General features: G+C 45.6%; 1 protein-coding gene across 2 annotated transcripts in view; it reads right to left on the minus strand.

The window, feature by feature from the left end:
• The window catches only part of ACOXL (acyl-CoA oxidase like), a 337,609-nt gene that overhangs the window by 267,410 nt on the left and 48,240 nt on the right, over nt 1-21,959 (minus strand). For both annotated transcript variants that reach the window (XM_077773455.1, XM_077773456.1), the window contains exons 4-9: nt 19,937-20,023; nt 19,291-19,389; nt 15,423-15,537; nt 14,125-14,211; nt 12,262-12,334; nt 7,617-7,749 (exon numbers count right to left, since the gene is read on the minus strand). In XM_077773455.1, the coding sequence (XP_077629581.1) occupies nt 7,617-7,749; nt 12,262-12,334; nt 14,125-14,211; nt 15,423-15,537; nt 19,291-19,389; nt 19,937-20,023 (594 nt within the window). The remainder of the gene's footprint in view (nt 1-7,616; nt 7,750-12,261; nt 12,335-14,124; nt 14,212-15,422; nt 15,538-19,290; nt 19,390-19,936; nt 20,024-21,959) is intronic.

Genomic DNA, 21,959 nt, shown 5'->3' on the forward strand with positions numbered 1-21,959 from the left:
ATCCTATGTACAATCTTGGTCTTGAGCCGGACAACTAAATACTCAGCTGATGCACTCCCCCTTCGCCTTATATTGACCACTTTGTAATAATCAGCACTCACAGCTGACAAGATGCTAAACTGATGAGAACAACAAAATCCCAGCCTTTTCTTACATATAAAAGCAAATAAATAGAAAAGAAAAATAATCTGCAAATCATCATTGGTATTTGCTACCCTCTGGTGGTCAACCTGGGGAAGTTTCTACACCAGAAAACTGGAAACTATATTTCACAGATGGCCCCTCCGAGGATCATCCAGATGAAACCCTTTGTCCCATGGGTCTTCCCCAGCATCGGAACAAGTCCTGCTACTCTGCCCCTTACACCTGTGTATGTATGTGTGAGGATGCTACAGAAAGAATAATGCTAACCTGAGTGGAACAAGATGAGCTATGTGAACCTGCTTCCTCAAAGCATACACACCTAAAGAGACAAGCATACAGCTGGCAGAGGATGAGCTCCATTTTCAGTTCTCCAACTCTCTGTGATAATAATGACTGGCCACTTTACAAAAGCATCAACAGAATAAACATCAGTCAACTTTGCCTCCTCAATTTCAATGATATACACACTTGTTTGTATCATACATTGTAAAGCCATTACTCTAGGGAACCTATAGCCCCCCTCACCCTACCCTCCATTATGTCATGCCTCTTGACAGTGCAGAAGTCTCAGTGTGGTCACTGTCAGAGTACTTCCATTTCCATCCAATTCCCATTCAGTTTACTCCTCACCCCAAGCCCTCATGGGCACAAGATCCTACAGAGATGCTTCTTAGTCAGTCCTTAGTGCTGGGTGAGGGCCAGGCTCTGGAGGATAGTGTATGCCTCTGGCTCCTCCTTACACACTCTTGCCTAGGGAGTTTTTTTTGTAAAATACGGTGTCCATTAGAAAGGTGACTGCTTTTCTTTAGAACATTCCATAGCTCCCCATTAACTATGAAATCATTCATGAATGGATCACTCTTGTGTTCAGAAGTCTTTGTAGTGGGATAGGTAGATAGATGGGTGGGTGAATGGATGGATAGGTGAGTGGATCAGTGGATAAATGGACAGATGAATGGGTGAGCTGGATGGACAGATAGATGGACAGACCGATGGATGAATGGACAGGTGGGTCTATGAGTGTGTAGATTGACAGGCAGATCAATGAGTGGATGGATGGATGGATGGATGGATGGATGGATGGATGGATGGATGGTTGGAAGGAAGGAAGGAAGGAAAGAAGGGAAGGAGGGAGGGAGGAAGGAAAGATAAAAGATTGCATGACATTTAGTGCTCTACTGGGACCTACACTAAAGCTGAATAAAAACACATGTTCTCTGTCCACTAAATGTTCTATTAATAATGATAAAAATAAGATGAAACTAAGTGCCAAGAGGAGAGGTAAACATAAAATTATTGCAGAAGAAAACTAAAGTAGATGACCTCCTAGCAAGAATTAAACAGACAAAAACTTGATAGTATAGTAGCGGTAGCCACAGAAATGGAGGTTATTAATTTCAGGGGACTGAGTGGGCTTCAGCTCGGGGAAAGAGGTCACAGCATCTGGCTCATGGTTGTCAGGGCAGGCAGACTGTCACACTGTGACAAGAGCTGCCCAGCCCCAGCATCAGCCAGTGACTAAAGTACACAGGCCTGGCCCTGCAGAGCCAGACGCAGGAGCCCGATGCCAGGGTGAGAACCCTCACATCCCAGACGTCTCTGTGGATGTGTCAAAGCCTGGGTGAAGGGGAAGCCGCCAGGCAAGACAAGAGAACAGCAGGAACAGGCAGCCTGCTCTGATCTGCACTCACCCAAAGCACCACCACGTCCCTTGTGGTTTACAGAGCCCACTTTGACTCAGACAACTCAGATACCCCCTACCTCCTCTTCTTTGTTGTTTCTCCATGAAACCTTACAGCCCGAGGTCTTGAAAAGGTTACTCAAGGCCACAACATCCCCACACTCCTATCAATAGGGGAGAGAGACTCTCTTGAAAACTTGGACCCTACCTCCTTCCTCAGGCCCTTTATTCATGTCCAACGAGGCTCACTGTCAGAAAAGATCATGTTCCCATCACAAGTTCTGAGCCTCCCACATGAAAACCAATTTCTTCCCTTTGCTCTCCCTTCAACCCCAGTTTTCAGGGGAAAACTATCTACCACCATACATACCGCAACCTTTTATGACTCACAGATGGCCATTCACTCCCTCCACTCTTCTCTCAAGACCATGTGTCCTTCGTTGCACCCCAGGAAGATAGTCAGATGACACGGACCTCCCCATCTCATATTCACAGACAGCCATGACCACAGATATTTTTCAGCCACATCCAGCTTCGGCCTCAGAATTGTCCACTATCAGCTCAAGCACCACTACCACAAAGGGCTGAGCATGTGTTACAAACCCAATTCGGAATCCTCACAACCTCAGATGTCATTTTCATGAGCCATATTCCTGAACTTGATCACATAAGCTCCCACATCGCTTATAATAATAATAGTAGCCTCTGTGTATTGACAATGTAGTGTAGGCGTGCCCTGTAGAAGCACTTTCCAGGCACTGACCCACTCAGGTCTTACAATAGCTCTACGAGGGAGTGCCGTCATTATTTTTAGAGGCGTGGAGAGGCTCAGTGACTTGTCAAGGTCATGAGGAGGCAAGCTGCAAACCGAAGAGGCTGGTTCCAGAGGCCATGCTGTTAGTGGCCCCTAGAGTAAGCACAACATTCCAGCTGTTTCCACGCATGTCAATCCCACATATCTCAACCAAGCAACTTGATATGGGACATCTTCCCTCTGGCCGCCTCAGCACTGGCGCTAGGATAAGGTGAGAAGGAAGCCGGCTCCCACCAGCTGCAGACCTGGTTAACAGCTGTGGTGAGGGTCTTCCTCACCCACCAGCTCGCAGGCCAGCTCACAGCCTTCTGTGGCCCAAAGCTGTAACTCAGCTAATTCAGCAGATCACGAACATGCCCGAGCACCTCCAGTCTCTTAGTTTTCATGTAGTGCATTTGGGCTGTCCCCGTTCCCAATGAATTCAACTATATCTTTCAATAGTCTCTACATGGCAATCTTACCTACACAACGTGCTATGTATGACCTTCTCTCCATCTCTCTTACCAGAGATCAGCAGAGTCAACCTGTGTATATTCAGTGCCCATCTTGGAAAATTCCCTTAACCTCCTCATGCCTCATTTTCCCCGTATAGCAATGGAACCCACTCAGAGCTGTTATGAGGAGAAACAAATTAACACCTGTAAAGCATGTATTACATGTAAAGTCCGAAGGAAGGCGTAGCACCATCCTTCTTCCCTGCCATCCTGGAATGGGCTGAGGGGTTGGGGCGAGGAGCATGAGAATAAGCCCCTGTTGAATGCTTAGTTCTCCTAAGAACGACATCAGGTGCTCTGTTTGCGAATTCTGATTCATTCTTCTTCATTCTGTCAACTCCCCCTCGCTGCGTTCCTACCATGTGCCCTACCATGTGGGAAGCTGAACACTCAGCAGCGAATGAAGCCAGCAGGGCCCTGACTACACAGAGCTTTGAGGCTAGCCAGGACACAGAGACAGCCTGTCACGTCTTTAGCTGGTCGTAACCATAATAACAAGGGGGAGAGCAGTGCCTTGGGCACATGACAGAGGGACCACACGTGGGCTGTGACTTTTCTGAAGAAGGGACACTTGCCTGAGCTCTGACATGTGCATGAAAACGCACCATGTGAAAAGTGGGGGTGGGCTTGCTAGGCAGCACAACAGCTTGTGAGAAGGAGGTGGGGGGAGAGGTCATGCAAGGCGCTAGAGACGGGAAGAGAACTTGGGCCATGATCCTGGGGGCCCGGGGAGGCCGGCAGGGTGACAAGGAGGCTGGGATGGGGCTGGAAAGTCATGACTGTACGCATCTGCTCTGCACTGGGGTTCTCCAAGTGTGGTGCCCAACCAGTAACGGCACCATCGCCTGGGAACCTGCTGCAAATGCAGACTCATCAGCCCCTCCCAGAGCGGCTCAAGACCCTCGGAGAGAGACCCCGCTACGGTGGAATACCTACTTTAAAAGACTAGAGAGGGGGTGCCTGGGTGGCCCGAAGCACTCGACTTTGGCTCAGGTCATGATTTCACAGTTCATGGGTTCGAGCCCCACGTTGGGCTCTGTGCTGCCAGCTAGCTTAGAGCCGGGAGCCTGTTTCAGATTCTGTATCTCCCTCTCTCTCTGACCCTCCCCTGCTCATGCTGTCTCTCTCTCTCTCTCAGAAATAAACAAAACATTTAAAAATAATAATAATAATAATAATAATAAAAGACTATAGAGGGGCGCCTGGGTGGCTCAGTCGGTTAAGTGTCCGACTTTGGCTCAGGTCATGATCTAGCTGTTCGTCAGTTGGAGCTGTGTTGGGCTCTGCGCTGTCAGCTTGGAGCCTAAAGCCTGCTTCTGATTCTGTGTTCCCGCTCTCTCTCTCTGTCCCTCCCCGCTTGCCCTCTGTCTGTCTCTCTCTCTCAAAAATAAACAAACATTTTTTTAAAAGACTAGGGAGGCCCTTTTGAGAGTGGGGACCAGTCTGTCTAGGCCGGAATATCTACTTCCACAAAAAATCAACCCAAAACGATGGGCTAGACCGCCTTCACATTTCACACTCCCTCTACTTCCGCCTCCAAATTCACAGTGACTTCCCCCTGCTTCTCCCCTCCTTCTGGAAAGTCTTCCCGGCCTCCCCGCCCCAGCTACGAGCTCTCCCAAGCCCCCACCTCCTACCCCTCCCAAACGTCGTAGTTTCCTTTTTCTTTTGTTCCTGCTAATCACTTAATCCGGCACAGCACTCTGGACGCAAATCGGAGGAAGGCTATTAAGGCAAAGCCTTTAAGAGAAAATCTGAAAGTGCTGAGAAACCATGGAAATGAGAGATAACCATGAAGAATAAGACATCTGGGCAAAGTTTAAAAGTACGGGGCATGCTCAGCCCTGAGCAAAATGTCACCACGGGGGGCCACGGTGAGTTTCCTAATACATGAGGAATGCACCTAGGAGAAAAGGATCCATTTTTCCACTCATCAGCGAGAGCAGAACAGGCAGGGCCGTCTTAGGTTTCAGCCAAGAAAACATCTGTCATGTGTTTGAGCCCTAGGAGAGGAGGAGCTGCCAAAGACGGATGAGATCATCCCCGCCCGAGACGCTCGCAATGAGATCACAGTGGCCAAGGTCGCTGTCCGTCAGGGCCGACCACAGCCTCGGCACCCGAACCGTGCAGAGTCCCGGGCTCGCAGGCTCCGTGAGGGGGTCTCCCCACCACGGAGTAGACCTGCCTCCCGGACAGAGCAGGCGCTGACTCCCCGCCACTGCGTTTTGCTGCAGATACATAGGAATCCACAGGAAATTACGCACTTCTGCAAAACATCTCAGACTGCCTTGTTACCTGGAAGCCAGGATTCCAGGCATCTGTTTCCCGGAAAAGCCTATTTATTCCTTTCTTACAGCCAGCTGCTATCTTCCCAGTAACAGCGCACTGGCAGCAGGCAGCACGTCAGCGACGGCTCTGAGCTATTGAACATCTGTGGTGCCAGCTCCGCACACACCTCCACTCACTGGTGCCTCACCGTTACCACAAGGCCTGTTTTACAAAGAAACTAAGGCTGAAGGAGGGCTCCCGATCTGCCCACGACCCCACTGCTGGTCATGTCCAGGCTGAGACCAGAGCCCTCAGTTCTCTGACTTCAGAGCCCCTGGTCAGGATAATGCCTCTACGGTGCCAACATTCAGTAGACTGGAGAACTCAAACCTTTTTAAACTCAGCCACTCTAGGGGCATCTGGGTGGCTCAGCGGGTTAAGCGTCTGACTCTTGATTTTGGCTCAGGTCATGATCTCAAGATTCATGAGATTCAGCCCTGCATCGGGCTCCCCACTGACAGTGCAGAGCCTACTTAGGACTCTCTCTGTCTCTCTCTTTCTCCCCCTCTCTCTGCCCCTCCCCAGCTCATGCTATCACTCTCTGTCTCTCTCTCAAAAACAAATAAACAAACAAAAAGAATCATCCACTGTATCTGTCTCTTCTCTCCCATCTTCTTTGCTCCAGACCTGGTGATACTTAAAATCAAGTCTTTTCCAGCAGGCCTCCCACTTCCCCGTCTCCGGTGCCCTGCTGCTGCCTCTCAGCGCTCCCGCACCAGGCTGGATGAGCTAACGGGGCTGCTGGCAGTGTGGGCGTCCTTTACACCCCATCGCCCACTCGGAAACGTAAAGCACAGGCTTTCTGCACGGCCTTTCTAGCCAGGAGCCAGCAGGTGCTTTCATGTCCACTGAGCACTCTCCGCAGAGAGACCCCAAGGCCACCGCCATCAGAGGGAACAGTATGCAGATCCTGCCACCAGCTAATCTTGAATCCGATTTTTGTCCCATCTTCTCTACAATGTAATTCTCAACTCACTGGCTTCTCCCCTTTCCTTCCACCTCTTTCTAGAGTCTCGAAATGGCCGCAATGGTTTCTATGCAGCATTCTACCCTGATGCTGTGTTAGAGTCCTGGCCCCACCTCTGCACCCTCTTCACAAGGCTCCCTGGGGCCTCACTGATTTGTCAGACGACTCGGCTAAGGGGACCAACCAGCTGAGCCACTCCTGATGTAGAATTTCAGAACTGAACACCCTTTAAGGACCACCGGAAAACAAGGGCAGGAGGTAGTGCCCAAGGGCAGGCATGACGTCACTGGCTCAGTTCGGAGTGTGGGTATTCACGGCATCACAGATGTACCAGCAGACGGGAAATGCAAAGCCCAGGGAAACTCCTGTCAGGCAGGCTTCCTGGGAAGCAGGACCAACCCAGTGGAAATGAGTAAAGGATTTTCCCGCTAGTCAGACGACTATGTGCTGACGTCAGATGAATGAAATATATTCCTTCTTGATGGAAAAGCTGGATTCAAGCCACAATGTATATTCATGGGTTTCTTAATTTTTCTTCCAGCTTCTCCAAGCTCCATGGAGCTTAAAGCAGGCTTTTCCCGCATGCAAAGAGATGAAAAGGGCACAGAGAACAGACGATGCTAAGCCTTGAGGGGTAGGAGGAAGAGGAGCCTTCCAGAACTTTCCTTTCCTGAATGCTCTTTCCAAACTAGTATATGGGAAGGTTTGGGAGGAGGTGAGGTAGAGCTGCCTTCTGGAGGTCTGGCTTCATGGACTCCCACCTGGGATGCTGAATGCCACACCCCAAACAGCCACACGCCCATCAAAGCTCCCCAATGAACTCAGCTGAGACATGTCAGCCTTTCCTCATGTGTCAGCTCTTAGCTGCTTTTCCAGCAGACGCATTTGTTCTGAATGACCCATTCCCCCCTTCCCGGGGTCAAAGTCTGTGTCTCTTTTGCAGTGCCTGTGTTCCACCCACCAGAATCAGCAGCACATCTAAGATGCAGATGCACAGGATCCCATGATAAGAAGGGCACAGAAATGTTCTCTGGGTATGGCCAACTGGCACTTCTTAGCATCTAATCATTAACCTTAGCCACATTACACCAACTGTGTCTCAGGAAACTCAGCTCCCAAAACCGTTACCCACCCCTGGAACAAGCAGAGAATAAAACAGTGGTGTAAATCAAAATCAGAGTCAACTACCTTCATGGCACCCATAGCTTGGAAAGTCACAGCTAATCTTGAAGGGGTCAGTGCTGCCAGCATCGCGTTGAATCTTGCACTCTTGTTCTTAATAGGGGAATGGTACCGCCCATCTGGAGCCACAGCACCAAACCTAAGGTAGGGAAGAGGCAGGTGGAAAAGAGGGGCAGGGTTAACAAAAAAGAAGAGCTTGGCACCCCTAGAAATGATACCACATGCACACAGAGGGCTGTCTCACAGGTTTCCAGATTCAGGAACCACCCTCATGAGATATCAGAGTCGGGACTGGGGGGAGTATCTCCTCAGGAAATTCTGACAAAGGCTTGACCCATGAAAAGGACAAGCAGGTTTCCTGTCACCATCAGCCTGCGACTCGGCAATGGCCCCTGGGAGAAAGACACATGAAGACCACCCTTGTTAAGCCAACAGTGGAGCCTGAGTGTGAAGACCACACATCAATCCACTTTTTTTTTTTAAATGTTTTATTTATTTTTGAGAGAGAGAGAGACAGCATGAGCAAGGGAGGGTCAGAGAGAGAGGGAGACATAGAATTCGAAGACAGGCTCCAGGCTCTGAGCTCGCTGTCAGCATAGAGCCTTACATAGGGCTCTAACCGATGAATCGTGAGATCATGACCTGAGCCGAAGTCGGCTGCTTAACCGACTGAGCCACCCAGGCGCCCCTCATCAATCCACTTTTTTGTGGTTGAAATAGAATTCAAATACCATAAACCCCCCCCTTTTAAAGTGTGCAATTCAATGGATTCTAGTACCTTCACAAACTTGTACAACCATAACTACTATCCAATTCCAAACCTTTCACCAAAAAGGAACCTCATACAATTGGCAATCACTCCCCATACTCATCATACTCCAGGCCCTGGAAACCAGGAAGCTACTTTCTATCTCTGTGGGTTTGTCTATTCTGGACGTTTCCCATAGGTGGAATTATACAATGTGTGGCTTTTGTGTCTGTCTCCATTCACTCAGTTCATTGTGTTCAAGGTTCATGCATGTTTTAGCATGTATCAGTACTTCATTCCTTTTCATGGGCCAATGATATTCCATTGTATGGATTCACCGTATTTTGCTTATCCATTCATCCACTGATGGATATTTGGGTTATTTCCCCTTTTATGGCTATTATGAATATTTATGCTATGCACATTGTGTACAAGTTTTGGGGTGGACATGTTTTCAATTCTCTTGTGAACAATGTTTCCACACATACCCAGGAACAGAATTGCTGCTGGCTCCTACAAAAATTTTAAACTTTTGAAGAAGTGCCAAATTCTTTTCCAAATCAGTAACACCACTTACATCCCCACCAACAATGTATGAGGGTTTTAATTTTTCTACATCCTCGCCAGTCCTTATTACTGCTGGTCTCTTTTAGTATAGTCATCCGAGCAGGTGCAAACTGTTATCATCATTGTCATTTCCCTAATGACAATGATGTTGAGCATCTTTTCATGCGCTCATTAGCCATTTGCATATCTTCTTTAGACAAATGTCTACTCAGATTTTTGCTCATTTTTCAACTGGGTCATTGTCTTTTTAGCCTTGAACACTAATAGTTCCTTTCGTATTCTGGATACTATGTATGTATGATTTGCAAATGACCTACATGATATACATGTATCATAAATATTACGGTATATGTGATTTCCAAATATTTTCTTCCATTCTTTTCACTTTTTTCATAGTGTCCTTTGAGTTGCAAAAGTTTTTTAATTTTGATGAAGTCTATCTCTGTTTTTGTCTGATTGTGCTTTGGTGCTTAAATTGAGGTCACAAAGATTTGGTTTTCTTCTAAGAGCTTTACAGTTTGGCCCTTACATTTATATCTGTGATCTTTTTTTTTTTTTTTTGAGAGAGAGAGAGGGAGAAAGAGTGAGAGAGCACAAGCCAGGGAGAGAGAGAGAATCTCTAGCAGGTCCACCCTCAGAGGCCAATTGTGGGGCTCAATCCCACAATTCTAAGATTGTGACCTAAGCTGAACTCAAAAGCTGGATACTCAGGACACTCAACCAACTGAGCCACCTGGGCGCCTCTATCTGTGATCCATTTTGAGTTAATTTTTATATATGGGATGAGATAAGAATCCAACTTCAGGGTTTTGCATGTGACTATCCAGTTATCCTACACTATTTGTTGAAAAGACTATTCTTTCCCCATTAAATTGTCTTATCACCCTTGTTCAATATTAACTCACCATAAATGTAAGAATTTATTCCTTGACTCTCCATTCTATTTCATTGTCCACATATCTATACTTATGCCAATATCACAGTGGGTTTTTTTTTTCTTTTTCACCTCCCACCTGCTTTCTGGGGATCCACTGTAATACCACATTGCCTCAATTACTATAGATTTGTAATAAATTTTCAGATCAGAAGTGTGAAATCTCCTAATTTGTTCTTCTTTAGCAAGATTGTTTTGGCTATTCTGAATCTCTCGTGTTGCCATATAAATTTTAGGATCGGTTTCTTAATTTCTGCAAAAAAAAAAAAAAGGCAACTGGGATTTTGATAGGGATTCCAAGGAATCTGAACATCTATTTACTGGCCTACTTTTTTTAAAATTTTTTTATAGCTTATTTATTTTTGAGACAAAGAGAGACAGAGCATGAGTCAGGGGAAGGGCAGAGAGAGAGGGAGACACAGAATCTGAAGCAGGCTCCAGGCTCTGAGCTAGCCGTCAGCACAGAGCCCAATGCGGGGTTCGAACCCACGAACCATGTGATCATGACCTGAAGTCGGACACTTAACTGACTGAGCCACCCAGGCGCCCCTGGCCTACTTTTTATCAACACTGAAAAAATGGGGCTCCTCCTCCAAAATACCTGTGTTGCGACTGCTGTTCTCTGGTATACTGGAGGCAGCTTAAGTGCCAATGGAATGGCTTTAAAATCAAATCTTGTTTGGCGTGCGTGGATGGCTTAGTTGGTTAAGTGTGTTACTCATGATTTGGGCTCAGGTCATGATCTCATGGTTCGTGGGATCATAACCTGAGTCAAAATCAAGAGTCAACAAGCCCTGAGTCGAGTTCTACGCTCACAGCCCAGAGCCTGCTGGGGATTCTCTCACTCTCTGCCCCTCCCCCACTTGTGTGCGTGCTTTCTCTTGCATTCTCTCTTTCTCTCTCTCTCTGAAAGTAAATAAATAAATTTTAAATATAATTTAAATTTTAAAATTTAAAATAATTTAAATATAAATAAATTTTAAATATAAAATAAATAAATAAATGATATATTTATTATGATATATATATTTATATAAAATAANCTAACTTTCTAATCTCGAGTGCATTGGATGAGTGCTGAGCCAATGGGTCCAGCTTCTGATAGAATGGCCAGGCCACTGAGATCTCATTAGAGTGGGCGAGGTATGGGGAGTTCCACATGTGTGGCTTTCCCTCCCTCCTCCCCATCTCCCAGAGTGGAGAGCGGCTGGGAAGTAGCCAGGAAATGTGCAGGCACCTCGGGGGAAGGCTGCTGGCCCTCAGACCTGCTGTCACGGGCACTGATGGCTCCTGAGGGGGCCTACGGGTTTCAGCACACATCACAATCACTGTGAAGATGCTTCCAATTGTTTCCGTTTTATTTCCTACCACTTCACGGTGGGGGAGGGGAGAAGTCAACAGAATCTGGTCCTTTTAAAGTTCGCTTCCCACACATTTTTCTTAAACTTTTGGCATCTATGACATCTATCTGCTGGCAAGAGCTTGCAGGAAATGAAAGGGAGTAAAGTATTAAAGGAAAATTTATCATAAAACAGGGAGACTGCTGATTATGCAAAGCTAGATTGATGGCTTTTTCACAGATTTCAAGAGGACAATAGGTCAGGATTTTTACTGGATACATGAAATGCTGTAGAGAAAAATAAATTTGTTTCTTGGCCTCGGCAAAGAGTAATATGAACCCCTAGAGCTCCGTCCCCAAAGTGCACCTGAAGAAGAAGCCTTCACCTCATCATTCAGCCCACCCCTGACACCAGTGAGATGGTGGGAAAGGACACTGAGCATCTCTGACATTATCTGCCCAAGTAGTATTGGTTACAACAGCCTATTAAGCTAAAAGGTGGTCCCTTATCTCCTGCCACCTACAAAGAAGACAGAACACTACCTGGTGTATAATAGGAAAAAAACGTATTTTTAAGGAAACAACCTAAATGCCCAACAATAAGGGATGGATTGCATAAATTATAGCTCACTTATTTAATAGTCTGTTATGACAATATTGAAAATGATAATGGATATACGTAATTAATGCTGCATAAAAACACTTGACATAATGTTAAACGGAAACTAAACGTTTTATGAAAAATAGAATTTATAAGTGGATCTCATTCAGTAAAAATTAAACATACATCTCCCTGTTGGTACATTAGCATGGAAAAATGTCTAGAGAGTTATACATGAAAGTGCGTGCAACAATCATTAAGTCTGGGGAACAGCATGTTGGGTCATTTTTATTGATGTCTATTTACTTTTCTATATTTTCCAGTGGGTGCCCAATAAACTTCTGGGAGTGGTTCAAAGATGGCCTGGACACGCAGCCCACAAGACCCAGACACCAGGCCCAGTCGGGGAGAGCAATGAGATCATACACACAGTCAATCCGAGTTAAAGAGGAAGCTACTCACTTATCCAGCAGGTTCTCCCTTGGTATCCGAACCTTGTGGAATATTAAAATCCCATTATCCACACCATGGAGACCTAGAGAGAGCAGAAGAGAGCTGCAGGGGCCAAATCTGGGCTGGCATCAGAGCCACTACCCCTGCTAATTCCCAGGCCGGTCTCCACTAAAACTTAGGACGCTTTATTTTACCCACAGAATGGCCGAGGCTTCTCTCTTTGGGGTGGGGGTGGGGACGCTCTCTGTTTCATTGAGGAGCGGTGCCTTCTGGGCCCCTGGGCTCAGGTGGAGGGTCTTGGTGCTGTGACTTGGAAAGGAAGAGCTCTGGGCAACAGAAGGAATGTCAGGCTGAACTCAGAGAAGGCAGGAAAGCCGCTTGCCCCCCAGCAATACAGAAGTCAAATTTCTCCTCTTTCCCAGTGCTTCCTTCCCAGCACAAAGAGGTGCATGTGTGAAGCCAAATGTCTAAAAAGACAAGAGAAAATGGCCACAAGAACAGCCATGGGTGGCTGGGGTGACCCAACTCCCCAGAAGGCTCTCGAAAGCCCCTGGACCCTTTTCCTAGTGATACCTAGCAGAGTCTGGGGTCTACTTTTAGTTCATTCCGTACTTAGGAAGATTTAATCTGAGAGGAAAGAAAATCTTCACTTAGCGAATGTCTTTATTTAGAACATCACCCCTTGACAAGGAGACGGTTGCATGTAGGAGCTTATAAGGAAACCAAAGCAGACTCTCTGAAGTTGTCCGTGTTTTGAATGTCTGGCATTACTTCACAAGAGCTGGGTCCTCTGCTCAAGAGGCGCTTTCAAGGGGCAAGGCCAGCAAGGGCCTCAGTCACCCCTGAGAGATACAATTAGAGCACTCACAACCCCACCTGAAGCCCATTGCAGCAGCCACAGCGGCGGTCAGAAAACACTGAAGGGCCAAGGTGGGACTACCCCTCCTCCAAAGGATCATCTTCTTCTTCCTCTTTTCTCTTTCTTCTTTCCTTTTTCCTCCTCCCCCACCTGTTTCTTTGGCTTGGTTTGGCCTTGGCTGGGGACAACCAGTGGAGCCCACAGGCATGGCCTGCTCTCACCAAGTGTTATAAATTGAATTGTGCCCCCTGCCCCCTCAAAATTCACACATTCCAGTTCTAACCTCCAGTACTTATGAATGTGACTTTGTTTGTAGACAGGGTCTTTACAGAGGTAATCAAGTTAAGAAAAGGTCATTAGGGTTGCCCTAATCCAAGGGACCTGTGTCCTTATTAAAAGCGGAAATCTGAACAGAGACACACATGAAGACGGAGAACACCAGGTAAGCATGGAGATGGTCACAGACAAGCCAAGGAGAGAGGCCTGGCGCGGATTCCCCCTCCCAGCCCTCAGAAGGAACCAACCCTGCCAGGACCTTGACCTTGGACTTGTAGCCTCCAGAGCTGTGAGACAATATAGTGCTGTTGTTTATGACACTCAGCCTGTGGTACAGCCGCCCAGGCAAACTAGTCCACTGAGTCGGTCCTTAGGATTTATCAGGGGTCCCCTAGGCACCAACACCAGGCTGTGGCTCAGGGACAGGAAAGAGCGCTTCAACCCACAGGTCCAAGAAGAGGAGAGGAGGCAAAATTACTCAAGGCAAAGCTGCCTCATGACTAGAAAGTACCAGAGGCTGGGAGAAAATGAGACCAATGCATATTCATAAATGACAATCCCCAACATTCCCCAATAGTTCTCACATAAAAGACCCTCATCGGGCTTCAAAATCAGAGTCTTCTGTGCCTTCACTGTTTTGATGAAGTAGGTTAGATTCTCCCTGGGGTGGCGGGTGGGGGGCAGGGAGCAGCAGAAGATGCAGACGAGGGTAGGAGAGGGGTCACCTGGGGACTCACCTTCTTTGTACATCATATCAACGGCAGTCACTCCTGGGTACAAGCTTCCATTTTCATCGCGGACAGGAACAATGAAACAGTGGGGCCCTAAGGAAGGCAAAGAGATAGTGCTAAACTCTCTTTTCAGGGTGACTGAGTGGCTCAGTCAGTTAAGCATCCAACATTAGATTTCAGCTTAGGTCACGATCTCGTGGTTTGTGAGATCAAACCCCGCAACAGGCTTTGCAGTGACATTGTGGAATCTGCTTGGGATTCTGTCTTCCTCTCTCTCTGTCCCCGGCTCGCTCTCTACCTCTTTCTCTCAAAAATAGATAAACAAACATTTAAAAAAGATAAAATAAACTCTCTTTTCTAAAGATACGATTAAAGCTTTATTGATTTCCTGGGACAGTATACAATTGTGCTGATCCTGAAATTCAGAGAGTTCTATGACTGAATCTTATACAGCAGTTCCCCCTTGTTCAGAGGGATATGTTCCAAGGTATGTTCCAAGAACCCAGTGAATGCCTGAAACCGTAGATAATACCGAACCCTCTACATGCCGTGTGCTTTCCTATACATACACACCTAGGATGATGTTTAATTTAGGTGTAAGGCATGGTTAAGAGATTAACAACAATAACTAATAATAAAATAGAACAATTATAACAATATGCTATAATAAGAGTTACGTGGGGGCACCTGGGTGGCTCAGTTAGTTGAGTGACCAACTTCAGCTCAGGTCACGACCTCACAGTTCATGAGTTTGAGCCCCACATGGGGCTCTCAGCTGTCAGCAGAAAACCCGCTTTGGATCCTCCATCCCCCTCTGCCCCTCTACCGCTTGTGCTCTCTCAAAAATAAACATTTTTTAAAAAGAGCATACGTGACTGTGTTCTCTCTCTCTCTCTCAAAATATCTTCTTGCATCACACTCCCCCTTCTCGTGATGATATGAGATGTTAAAATGCCTACATGATGAGATGCACAGGGAATGAGGTAGGCATTGGGATGTTGAGTCACACTACTAATGACCCTCTGACCTCACATCAGAAGAAGGATCATCTCTTTCCAGACCACAGCTGACTGCAGGTAACCAAAACCGCAGAAAACAAAACTGTGGATGGGGGGGAGGGGAAATAGTGCTGTGCCAAAATGAAATCATAAATTTTGTCATCATATATATTTAAGAGATAAAATTGGTATTGAATTTTATACAAGCCAAAAACAGGCTGTAAAATGCACTTTCAGGGTAAAGCACTCACTGGAAAATAGTAATTGTAAAGAGAATTATTCTAGCTTTCTGCACCACCAACAAACCTTGAGATCTTCCCTTTATGATGAGCTGGGCAAAGACTGCCGCGTAATTCCCATACATCGCGTTTCCAATGTACATCTTCTCAGCATTTTCACATGGCGTGTCAATTACGAACTCCTACACAGAAAAAGGGCATTCGAGTTTCTCCTTTCTTATGGCTCATTTCAACCCCTTGGCTCAGTGCAGTAGAGACTGAAATAGATCCACATCAGTAGCAGGACGCGTTCAGGTGATCTCACAGCAGAGAAGCAGACAAACTCCCCCAACCCCTGGTGATATACACTCAGCTCTCATTCCCAAACACCCCACTGGCAAGGCTCACAAGGAAGGACGAGACATCTAATGACCTGGGGCCCCTAGCTGGATGAGCCCACATCTATGTTTTATTTTGTCTGCTGGGCATCACCCCTTCTGGACAAATGACTTGGTTCCTCATGCCCTCCACTCTTGCCCAGGCCTTAAAAATCCCTACCTCGTTGATATGAATCTTTTATTTAAATAGCAACTAACTGAAGGCAAAACCCTATGCCGGGATGCGAGCAAGCCTAATAGGCAACCGTGACCTATTCCCACCATTGCTTAGACTCTCAGCCCACACAATTCTGATTTTTATAAAAAGAAAAACCCTCATTGGACCCTTAGGATGATTGTTTCAGAAGCTGCCTCTCCATCTTCCTGATCAAGGAATGTAATAATTAAAAGTTCCTCCAAAATGCATAAGCCCTTAAACTGAAGCATTTGTAAAGAATTCTCTGTCTTAGAGGGAAAAGAATCTTACAATATGCCACCCAGTTTGTCTCCATAATATGACCGAGGACTCCAGGCCCAGAGAGTCTGAAATAATCTTTGGTCAAAAATAAGATGCAGGACTTTTGTTTTCAGGCTCTGCTCAACCTCGGTCGTCTTCTTCCCTCCGGAAGCCAGTACAGAATCCCAACGGAAATGCTCTCCTTCACCTCTAATTCTGCTCACCACCCAAGTTACCCTTCAACCTCTTGACAAGGAGGGACAGACAATAACTGTCAACTCTGAAGGCAGGGTACCTGGGACAGATCGGAGAATCCAGGGGAAAGGGCAGAACTACACGTTGAATTGGAGCTGACAATATCAAAGGTGTGGCTGAACTAAACCAACACGTGACTGATCATGTAAAGATTATCTCAGAGTTTAGATTTTCAGGGACGTAGACTACACTTTCCCACTGGCCAAGAAATATATTCTTGAAGCCTAAGAAAACATTCTCTGACATACGTTTGCACAGGGAAGCTTTTAACATGTGCAAGCGCTTTTCAGAAACATAAATGGACAAGCTGAATTTTTCTTTAAAAGAAGCCTCTGGAGAATGCCCTTGTCTTATCAGGTCAGCCGGGACTTCTTAAAGAAAGGGATTATTTGAGGCTGGGTGCAGTAACAACAACAACGAAAACATCACAAACACACACACACACACACACACACACACACACAACAACCCACAAAACCCCATGCAGTGAAGAGATGCTTACTTCTGGAGGGTAGGAAAGTAAGTAGTAGTGACACTGTCCTGGCAGGAAAGACCTGGTGAGCTGGGGAAGAGGCAGGGGGATGCATCCATCCCCACACACATCAGATATACTCTGGGAAAGGAGGTTTGTCACTTCTGGCGAAAACGCTTGATTTGGAAAGTTTGCATAAGCCAAAATGCTGGCATTGAAGCGGGATCTAAATAATGCACACCATGTGTGTCGGTTCCTACCATAATTAGTTGTTGAAGGCCAACCAATTGGTCAGTACTGTAAGCGCTAAAAAAAAAAAAAAAGTCTTTGACCAGAGAGCTCTTAGCCTAATTCATTTTTGCTACTTAGCATAAAATGTAAAAATAAAACTCTCTCCCTTACTTGTTAATTACCCGTACCACTAACCTCACCAGTGCCCCCAAAATAAAAATAAAACAGCCAAGCCAACCAACCCACAGAGAAGAATAACCAAGAAAATGTAAGAGACTGAAATAGTCCTTGAGGGAGAGAGGGCTCATTTGATATGCTCTAACATTTTAAAAGGGAAATGAGGGGGGAAATGCAGAAAGCGATGAAGGAGAAACACATTCCCTGTTCTGTCAATCCTCAGCGGCCTGAGTTTATGATGGGCTTTTTCTCTCTCTGGGTCCTACCGGAGGCAGAGCGCTCTCCGGAGTGCCCTCATCATTAGGATTTCAACTTTGCGACTCGCCTGCAGGAAGCAGCAGCTGCCGAGGCCCACCAGGTAGCTAAATCATTTATGCTGCTCGGGGAGAAGGGGACCCACATGGGGAAGTGATTTTTGTAGGAAAAAAAAAACAATAATTGTAAAAAGAAACAAACAAATAAGAGTTCTGGGAGGGGTTCCTGCCCCCCACCCTTTAACAACAGCAAAGTGACCTCAGTACCATGGTTTAGGGAGAGAAAAAACTGACCAACCAAAAACCCAAAAGACTTGTGGTCAGCATCGTGCCACACACGATGCAGAAAAGCTGAGCTCATTAAGGGCAGTCCCACTTGAACCAGACATGCTCATTAACTGCGTTCGCAGAGCCCCCATTTCCTAACCTCTGCAAGCCTCAGTTTCTCCTGCTAGAAAAGAGGGACAATAATATCTTCCTATAAAACTATAGGATATTTAACACAATGTAGGTGTAGAGAGCTTAGCCTGAGGTCTAGCACACATGTGCTACATTACCAGAAGTGGCTTACCATTATGTTTATGGGATGGTTACTACGAGAGAATACAGTAAACCAAACTGAAGGGGTTTGATGCCGAGCCTGGCACATAGCAAGCATTCAATAACTGCCAGCCCTTAATCTTACTAGGATCTTGGACATCATCGGCTATTGCAGAGAACTATCACCTGGGCAGAAGGACAGGATGAACATATTCCAAAACAACCCTCATCTGAATCTGTCATTCTAAACTCTGATCACCTCTAACTAGCATTTGTGGGCCAGGAAAACCTGCTAACAGAAATTCAGATTCTGAAGGTCAAACTCAGAAAAAATTAAGAACAGACTGAGTAGCCACACCTATGCTCATGCACCATATTTGCACACATAGATTGACCCAAACTCAGTACCAGAAAGAACCGCAGAATTTATGTATTCCTTTGTAGCTCTTAGTAAAGCTTAAAATGAAATAAGAAACTATGAAGGGGAGTGAAATAAGTGAACAGTTACTTTCTTTATTTGGGGGGAGCAGGAGCTAAAGAAATAGTGGTATCTTTAGATTTACACAGCAGGGTTTTCACCTTGCATCAGTGGAGAGAGATCAGTTTAGAGAGTTCTGACAGACTGTGTTTTATAAATGAGAACAGAAGGAAAACTATTAACATTCATCACATGCAATAAACACAGTAAAAGTTAAGATCATTTGGTGAAATTCTGTTTTGATTGTCATGTGAATTAACCATGTCATGTAGGTCACGGTTAAAAACACTGCCTAATGCCAATAATGAGGGCATGGCTCCCAGTAAGGATACCTCGGCACACACAGCACCCTCCTGCCACACCGTGCAAAGGGGAGTGCGAACAAAAGCATCTCTTCCAGTCATTTGCGGGCTGCTGATGGGAAGGACCACAAAATGGCTCCAGTACTGTTCTCACAGAGTTGTCACAAGGCATCCAGTTAACAAGTGCATGTATGGCACATGAGCCGTGTCCATGCAGAGTGTGGGCTGTGAATGTGTTGGCTGATATCAGACACACGAAGGCTGAGCATATGCCCACCTCCACGAAAGCACTTAGCTGTTTGTTCTAAATCTGAGCACCTCGGCCCAGAGAGGACTGTCTCTGAAGGCGCTCAGAAGGACAGTCTGGTTCGACCTGACGCCCTGAATTGCAGAATGATGGGCAGAATCCTCACCTGCGTGCAGAAGTCAAAGGTGGCTTGGGTCTGGATCCCTCTCACATTGCTCCCGTGACCCCTCTCCGTCATTGCGAACATCCCCGTGTATCTCTGCTCCTGGAGTTTACCAGACAGTATAAGGGAATTAGCTAGTCAGATGGTTGTTCTCACTGCAGACTTCTCTGGTCATCAAGAATATGGGTGAGAAGTGGGCCTGGGTGGCTCAGTCAGTTAAGTGCCCAACTTCGGCTCAGGTCACGATCTCGAAGTCTGTGGGTTCGACCCCCACGTTGGGCTCTGTGCTGACAACTCAGAGTCTGGAGCCTGCTTTAGATTCTGTCTCCCTCTCTCTCTGCCCCTCCCCTGCTCAAGCTCGCTCTGTTTCAAAAATAAATAAACGTTAAAAAAAAAAAAAGAATGTGGATGAGAGAGGGAGAGGTGAATTGGAGATAACTGCAAGAATTCAGCCTGGTGACAGCTAATGCGATAACAATATGACCATTTGTAAAAGCCAGTATTGAAATTCTCATTCTGAGCAAGATTCTTGCTGACACTAATTCTCTGATTTATTTTCTTTTTCTGCAAACATGCACATGCATACATCTAGCTACTATGAACTTTTAAGGCTCTACATAGAACACACCTGTTAAGGTACATGCCATACCTGGAGTGGCTGAAGCCACTTAGTCACATGCCCCGGGCTTCCAAGATTCCTGACTGCACCACCAAATAGCCAATAAATTATTCCACACTGAAAACAAGGACAACATAGGCCGCTGTTAACAACAGTCAACAATTTGATGACAACTAAACCCCTGGTCGAATGCCATTCAAGGAGCATCCGTTCAGCTCATCAAGCTTTATATAAGCCCCATACAAGGCATCCATGTCCTTCCCTTCGTTGCCTGGAAAGCTCCAGTGACTCTCTGCAGACATAGCCCATGGTAATCTCTCTTGGAGAGGATGCCCCAGCACCACAAAGTGTCAGTTCTCCATCCTCAGGGCTGCCCAGTTCAGCCCATCAAATGACTCTCTGGGTTTTTTTTTAACTTTATTTTCTTTTATTTCATCATGATGAATATACTTGTTATCCCCATTCCCGCCTTCCCCCATCTTCTCACCCTTCTCCCCTCTGGTAACTATCAGTGTGTTATCTATAGTTAAGAGTCTGTTTCTTGGTTTGTCCTCTCTCTCTCTCTCTCTCTCTCTCTCTCTCCCTTTGCTCATTTGTTTTGTGTCTTAAATTCCACATATGAGTGAGATCATATGGTATTTGTCTTTCTCTGTCTGACTTATTTGGCTCAGTGTTATACTCTCTAGCTCTATCCACGTTGTTGCAAATGCAAGATTTCATTCTTTTTTATTGCTGAATAATATTCCATTATATATACCTACCACATCTTCTTTATCCATTCATCTACTGATGGGCATTTGAGTTGCTTCCATAGTTTGGCTATGGTGAATAATGCTGCAATAAATATAAGGGAGCACGTATCCCTTTGAATTCATGTTTTTGTTTTCTTTGGGTAAATACCCAGTAGGGCAATGCCTGGATAGTAGGGTAGTTTTATTTTTAATTATTTTTTAAAGTTTACTTATTTTTGAGAGAAAGAGGGAGATAGACCATGAGTGGGGGAAGGGTAGACAGAGAGGGAGGCACAGAATTCAAAGCAGGCTCCAGGTTTTGAGCTGTCATCACAGAGCCTGACGCGGGGCTCGAACTCACAAACCATAAGATCATGACCTGAGCCAAAGTCGAATTCTTAACCAACTAAGCCACCCAGGCGCCACAGGGTGGTTCTATTTTTAACTTTTTGAGGAACCTCTATACTGTTTTCCACAGTGGCTGCATCAATTTACATTCACACCAACAGTGTAAGAAAGTTCCTTTTTCTCCACATCCTCACTAACACTTGTTTCTTGTGGTTTTGATTTTAGCCATTCTGACAGGTGTGAGGCGATATCTCATACTTTTGATTTCCATTTCCCTGATGATGAGTGACGTTGAGCCTCTTTTCATGTGTCTGTTGGCCATCTGTATGTCTTCTTTGGAAATGTCTATTCATGTCTTCTGCCCATTTTTTAATTTGATTATTTGTTTTTGGGGTATTGAGTCATATCAGTTTTTTATATATTTTGGATACTAATCCTTTATTGAATATGCCATTTGAAAACTAACTTTTCCCATTCAGTAGGTTGACTTTAGTTTGGTTGATTGTGTCCTTTGTTAATTGTGCAGAAACATTTTGCTTTGATGCTGTCCCAATCGTTTATTTTTGCTTTTGTTTCCTTTGCCTCAGGAGATGGATCTAGAAAAAACTTGTCACACCAAATGTCAGAGAGATTACTGCCTGCTCTCTTCTAGGATTTTTATGGTTTCAGCTCTCACACTTAGGTCTTTAATCCATTTTGAGTTTATTTTGTGTATGGTGAAAGAACATGGTCCAGTTTCATTCTTTTTCATGTTGCTGTCCAGTTTTCCAAACCCCATTTGTTGAAGAGACTTTTTCCCATTGTATATTCATTCCTCCTTTGTCAAATATTAATTGATCATATAATTGTTTATTTGGGGGATTTTCTGTTCCATCCCACTGACCTACATCTCTATTTTTATGCCAGTACTATACTGTTTTAATTACCACCGCTTTGTAACATAATTTGAAATCTGGAATTGTGACACCACCAGT

This window comes from Crocuta crocuta, unplaced genomic scaffold, assembly GCF_008692635.1.
Source record: "Crocuta crocuta isolate KB4526 unplaced genomic scaffold, BGI_CrCroc_1.0 scaffold67, whole genome shotgun sequence".
Taxonomy (NCBI): domain Eukaryota; kingdom Metazoa; phylum Chordata; class Mammalia; order Carnivora; family Hyaenidae; genus Crocuta; species Crocuta crocuta.